The 6,867-nt window shown below is 48.7% G+C and overlaps 1 protein-coding gene across 8 annotated transcripts in view; it reads left to right on the top strand.

Moving 5' to 3' along the window:
- Nucleotides 1–347: 347 nt before the first annotated feature.
- Nucleotides 348–6,867, top strand: part of celf5a (cugbp, Elav-like family member 5a) — a 180,917-nt gene continuing 174,397 nt past the window's right edge. For all 8 annotated transcript variants that reach the window (XM_076039486.1, XM_076039488.1, XM_076039482.1 and 5 more), the window contains exon 1: nt 348–828. In XM_076039486.1, coding sequence (XP_075895601.1) covers nt 363–828 — 466 coding nt within the window. In that variant the 5' untranslated portion in view covers nt 348–362. The remainder of the gene's footprint in view (nt 829–6,867) is intronic.

Genomic DNA, 6,867 nt, shown 5'->3' with positions numbered 1-6,867 from the left:
AAAAGCGTTCACACACCATACACTCCACGGCCTAGGGACCAGGTTGCAGTACTTCTTCTTGAACACTGGGTGTCGCTCCAGAGCGTCTAAAAATCGCTCCTGCGACCACCCCCTACCCCCACCCTTCCCATTCGCCTTGCACCGTGTGTGCACGCGTGTGCACGTGTGTGAGCATGTCTTTGCCTACGCGCGCGCGTGTGTGTACGTGTGTGTGTGCGCGCGCGCATGTGTGTTGGAAAGAAAGTCAGCCTGGTTTCCAGCTGAGTGCTTGCTCTCCCCGTGTGTATGTGTGTGCATGCGTGCGCGCGTGCGCGCGTATATGTGTGTGTTGTCATTATTATCCACTATGCTCCCAGCTCAGAATGGCCAGATTCACTCAGACTGAAACAAGAAGGCAGCAGCATCAGCAGCAGGAGCAGCAGCAGCAGCAGCAGCAGCAGCATCCTCCACCACCACCACCACCTCCTCCTCCTCCTCCTCCTCCTACACCACCACCACCACCACCACAGCAGCCTCAGCCCGCCGCTCACCAACCCAGCCTGGTTTCCACCGGACCGGGGACACCACCACCGACACAACCACCACCACTTCTTCTCCCACGTCAGCACCAGTGCCCGCAGATCACACTCCCGAAACCCATGAACGGGTCAGAACCCATTTCAATTCATCCGGAGAACGGCAACATGAAAGACCAGGATGCCATTAAGCTGTTTATCGGGCAGATACCGCGGAACTTGGAGGAGAAAGACCTGAAGCCGCTCTTTGAACAGTTTGGGAAAATCCACGAACTGACAGTTCTCAAGGACCGATACACCGGCATGCACAAAGGTAACGTGTCGACTCTCCCACGGATGCCATATATGCCTTATTTCTAACAAAATTCTCATTCTTATCAACGTTTTTTCTTTTCTTTTTTAAATCTATATTATTATGATTATTATTTTTCAGGAGCAATGTTCTTAAGTAACATCGCACTTGTTCTCTCGTATGTATTTGCAAATCTTAGATCATATAATAAGTTGAATTTCTTTGAGCGTCATTGTTTACATGTTTTATCCTCACATTTTGATCGTTTTACCCACTACCCTCTACATTTTATATACCGGGGCACACGTACGTGACGTTTCAAAACGCTTTTATTAAAAAGAAAACCGAAACCCACATCTCATCACTTACGAGTGCTAGTCTGCCCACGCTCGCTATTTTATTGTTCCGAGCACAATCTTCTTAACAAGCTCTTAAGTAGGGCAGAGGCGCTTGCAAGGATGCATTTTTAAAGAGGCTTCCTCTGCCAGTCTCTGTCGTTCCCCTCTCTCTCGCTCTCTCTCCCTGTCTCTGTCTCTCCCTTTTTTGGTACGTCGGTGGCGGCATCATTTATTCATTCATACGCTTTCTTTAACGTGTCCCCATGTGCGAACGGGCTTCTGCGTGCTGCTGTTGCAACAGCGCCGACACGGCCGAAATCAGTTCAGCGCCCTTTTTTTTTTTTTTTTTTTGCGCGGGCGACTCCGGGATGGGAGAGAGCGCAAAAAAAGAAAGAAAAAACGAAACTGGCGCAAGATGATGGACGCGCACAAGCGTGGGCAGCGGTGCCGCCTCCTCCTCCTCTCTGCCTCTGCCTCTGCTGAGATGGGAGAGCGGGAGGGTGTAAATCCAGGCAGCTCGCGACATCCTCCACCTTCCATAATGAAGCTGGTTGTCAAAGATGTACATCCCCGCTGCAGCTGCGCCGCCGCCTGGGTGGGAAAACCACGTCGCAGCGAGTGGTACCCCCCTCCTTCACCCCCAGCCCCCTCCCCCACGCGCACACGCACTGCCTACGCCTACGTCACTGCCGTCAACCTTGGTTTTGAGATTAGATATTTAGTCATGCGTGGATTTTTGTTGGGGGGGTCATTATCACAATATGGTGAACTGGTTTGTATGCACCCCAAGATGATGGTATGAGATCAACACAGAATGCTGTTGTTTTTTTCCAACATAAGAAAAAGTAATTCCACCGTACGGAGTTGGAACTGGGAGTCGGCCTGCAGCAGCAGACCAGAGGCGAAGCCTCCAGGAACAAGAGGCTGTAGGCTGTGCTGTTTGTCTGTGCCGGCCGCTGGTTTCACACGTGTCTTTCAGTTACAGTTAGAAAAGCATGACCGACATGTTGGTCACAGTGTCGCTACGAGGAAGAAAAGCCACAAAAAACCCCAATAACAACACACACACACACACACACACACACACACACACACACACACACACACAGAGGAAAAAAAAATCCTCGCCACCTTTGGATTTGTCCTTTCGCCCTCCCCTCGGTACAGCGGACGAGGCTATGAGGAGGTTGTCAGCAGAGCAGATAAGGCTTTTATAGCGGTGACATTTAGGAAAGACAAACGACAATCTGTGACAATGATGCGGATGCCATTTGCAAATGTTGCAAAGCGCCGCTGCGTCTCCTCTGACACGGAGAGTCACTGTCATAACATATCCCCTCCTGTCACAAGGGGTTTTTTAATTCCCTTTTTTTCTTTCCCAAAGCGTTTGTGTGATTCGTTTCACGATGAGGAAACTTTGAAACACACTTGCGATTGAAGAGGTCTACGTACTGTAGCAAAAATCTGCAAGCTATCAGATAAAAGCCCAAACAAACCCACATAAAAATACACACATATTTATTTCCCCATTTCCGCGTACAATGCGAAATGCCACTTTTAAAACGTCGCTGCCACAGCTTGTGAAATCTCTCTGTGGTCGCATTTGACTTAAAAGAAATGTGACGCTTGCGGCGGCTAATACTGTCACACGCTGCTTCCTGTCATGAAGCCACCGCTCCTGATTCCCTGCTTGATACCGTCACCGGCAGGGCGGCCAGGAAAAGATTCTTCTTCTTCTACCTCTTTTCCCTTTTTTTCCCTTTCTTTCCCGACGCATCACTCATTCATTGCTGTGCGCTCACGCACGTGTGTACATGCATACGTGGAGCAAAATGCCAATTGCCCTGGGTTGCATAATGATTGCAGTATGTGGCTGCCTGAGTGACTGCTGCCTTCTCTTGGCGTTGGGGGAAAAGGAGGATTTAGTCTCCTAAGACCTGAATCCGTGAGCAGTGAGCTGAGTTCCGGGTGGCTGTGAGAGCACAAACACCTCATGCAGACGCGGAAAATGAAACCATCAGATCCCGATAGCGTGATAGCCATTAGTCGTCTAGCGAGAACATGGAGATTTGCAGTACAATTTTGTTTAGATTACAGTATTTCAAGAATAATTTTTTTATCTGTTTGTCATAGCTGCTGACAGTAGGTCACCAAAATTTAAATTCCAATTGCTGGAGAGAAATATCCCCCGTTCTTCTTCCAATGTTATTACTATAGCAATTAATTTCTTGCTCTAATTCAAGGACACCAGTAAACGGGTTTAAGCGCGGTCATCTTTCACAGCTGTGTAAATATTATTTATGTGTGCCCGCAAGAAAAAAAAAATAGTGCCCATAGTCAAACTTTACCTTTACCCATTAACTCGCAAACAATTTGGCCTAATTAATTTCAAGATAAGAGCGCAAACGAAGGCAGCTCGTGTGCTTCAGTCCCATTAAGTGGCTTAAAACGTAATGAATTCTGGCGAAACAATTAGCAAATACATAATCAAATCCCAACAAGTCATTGATCTCTGATGAGGTTATAGTGTAGTTAATCGTGTTATTAAACAGAAAAAAGGATTATGAGTGCGAGCGGCCTGCGAGAACATACCGCTGAGCGACAGCGATGGACACGCACGCGCGTGCGCACACACACACTATTCAAAGTGTCTGTAGGTTTTTAATTTTTTTTTTGGCTTCATCAATGTTGCGCTTTGTGTGTGTTTGCTTTTCGCCTCTTTTCTTATGCAACCGTTCCTCCCCTCGGTAATCCATGAGGGAAAACAAGGAATTAGTTTGTAAAGCGTGATAATAATGCACGGCCATAATAACTTGACTCAAGAGGATTAGCAAACGTGCATTGTCTGAAGCGGCAGTCTCTTGGGTGATCAGCTGGTTGCCTCCCTAAACAGTGGCTGCCTTTGCCAATTAAAAAAAATTCAGCCTCGGCCGCTGGCTCAGACGATTAATTCTGCCCACGCCGTCGATGGCCTGCCAATTATTGTCACCCAATTGGTATTAATAGGTGGAGGATTTCCTGACGTCGAATTTATCATAGAGTGTGAAAAACTTCTCCCCTCAGCTCTAATTGGCTCCCACTTATGGCGCATTCAGGCCACACGCTCGCACGTCAACGCGCATGCATTAAGGCAGGACAGGGGTGGGGAAGTGGAGGTAGTCGGGGTGGTGGTGGAGGGGGCGGAGGTGTTAGTTGGTCGTCTTTTTACAGGAAAGACATTAAGAGCCACGCTGCATGAATTGATTTGTTTGTATGCACAAGAGTTTTATTCTCAGCGTTTTGGTTTGAGGCTGACTAATCTTTCCTCACGCACACCGATGGTCACGCACTCTCTGAGGACCATAGAGATAAAAAGCTTCTCTTTTTTCCCCACCTGCTTTACTCTGCAGGTGTGAATCAGCACACACTCACACATAAAACAAAACAAAACAAAACACAAAATCCAACATCCTTGTGCTGAACTGTGCCGGCCAGAGCGGCCTGGGTATTAATATGAGGCTATTGTCGGGTATCGTTGTGTTAATGCATTTATAAATGGACCAGAGATATTGCCCTAGACCGCTGCTGCTGCTGCCGCCGCCGCCAAGCACAGGCACAGGCACATTAAATCACAGAATAATTTAATGAAATATTTATTCAAGTTTTTATTTTTTTCCCCCTCCATCCGCCTCGGACCGAGTCTGATGGGTAGTGCTCCTCTGTGGCCTGAGCTCCCAATAAAGAAGAGCCACGGTAAAGGGAAGAGTCGGATGGGCGGTGTATGCTTCAAATTAATATGACCCTCGCGAACATGAAGCCGCACTTTTCACCACGTGGAGTCGCACCCGGCCATCCAAGCCTCCCTCCTTTCTCCCTTTTGATTTGATGAGTGCGTCGACGTGTCCGCACATCGTGCCAAGTGTCAAAGATCACAGAGCTGCTGTAGGACAGCACCGTACCCCCACCCCGCCCCCGAGGAAACAGATGGCATAAATTCACTTACGTGCCATAAATGGTCAAGTGACACGGACGTTGCGGCGGACACAAAATACCGTGATGGTGCCTATGATTCGATGGCGGTTGCCCAGGAAATGGCTTTTGATTGGCTAACACTGTGAAACGTCTTGTCAGGGTGGTTTTTCTTTTTTTTCTTTTTTTTTTGATGGGAAGGAATTGATTCCATTTCAGTCGAGCATGTGAAGGCAAAGACACTGGGGCGGAGAAAGGGGGGGCAAAAAAGCCAAAAAAAAATAAAAAACCCGCTTCTCAGTCTCTGCGTGATTTGATTTAACAAATGCTGAATACAATCTCCTGTCAGGGCGAGTTGAGTGAAGGCCACCGAGCCGAGCTAATGCAGTAACAACGCTCGCTTGGCAATCTTTGACCGTCTGTAAATATTGTAATAAGCAACAGGGCTTTCCTCATAAAAGATGCAGCAGCTCAACTGCTACTGACAGGCACTACGGGTCCCGGCTTTCGGGATAAGCGGCGTTGCCTCCCTCCCTTCGTCAGTCCATCCTCACCTCTCCCTCTCTCACTCTCTCCACATCTTTCTCTCTCTCTCCCTCCACCGCCGTCTTTCAAAGAAGATTGCAGAGCGTCGGAAGTGGACGAGGGCGCGCTGCGCCGGAGGTTTGCGCTTAAAACTCACCTGTCTTTCTTTCCTCGCCCTCCCTTCCTCCTGCAATACCCCCCCCCCCCCCCCCCAACGCACACCTTAATCCGCGCCCGGGAGAGCCTTTCAGATGGATTGATTTCCTGCTGCTATGCAACATTCATTATGGCTCGCAGTATATTATGCTTTCGCTGTGCTGAACGCACCCGTTATTTCCGTGACCTTTCTGGAATACTCTCTGCCGCTAATAGGTGTCGAGAGCCGACGACCGAAGCTCTGTAGGGAAAGCAGCTCAGCCGCTGAGGTGTTTATGAAGTTCTCCACCAGGTGTGGTGGTGGTGGTGGTGGTGGTGGTCTTTTCTTTTATATACATCAGATGAGCTAAATGGCTCAGTGTTGGCTGTAGAGAGAGTGGATAGTCATATTTGGAGCTGTCATCTTAAAAGCAAGGCACTCTGAGAGGGGTTTTATTTATTTCTCCTTTCATCCCCTAGGCGATGTGGAAGTAAAGCCATTGTTATTCTGAACTGGTGTTCCGAGGCCTTTCAGACTCATCCGGTACTGATGTTTCGAGATGATCACAACAAAGAAATATTATTCCTGTCGGAGGAGAAGTCATAATGTATACTGCCCAGACCAAACTCGACCCTCCCTGTTGCGACCGGCTGGCCGGCTTCATCTGTTTGTTGGTGCGTTTGTGGACCGTGGGAGCTCAGACGCACGAGTCTCAGCCGAGGGATTCGAAGCCCATTTATTTTGTATGGGTAGCTTAGCAGAGAGTGCCATTGCCCTACAGAGCAGAATGTACTCTGTGGGGTGGGGGGTGGGAGGAGAGGAAGGGGGGGGGGGGACTGGGGAGAGGGGAGAGGGGTCGGGGGTTCCTGTTAGAATAGCATGAGCTCTTTAATGTTGTCTTTGAGCTTGGCTGGGCACAGATTCATTTTCGAAGGAAAATGAAATAACAAGAGAGAGAGGGGGGTAGAGAGGGGAAGGGGGTGAGAGAGGGAGGGAGTGAGGGAGGAAGGGAAAGAGAGGGAGATTTTAATGCAATGTTTTGTGATAATCCCTCTCCATTTTGGAATGGTTCAGGAGAACTCATGCGATAAAGCCTTGTACAAGCCCTGAAAA

This window comes from Nelusetta ayraudi, unplaced genomic scaffold (assembly GCF_046127955.1).
Source record: "Nelusetta ayraudi isolate G7.1 ecotype Tasmania unplaced genomic scaffold, CSIRO-AGI_Nayr_v1 ptg000059l, whole genome shotgun sequence".
Taxonomy (NCBI): Eukaryota; Metazoa; Chordata; class Actinopteri; order Tetraodontiformes; family Monacanthidae; genus Nelusetta; species Nelusetta ayraudi.
Note: the sequence above shows the minus strand (reverse complement) of the source record. Positions and strands in the feature narration are given on the sequence as shown.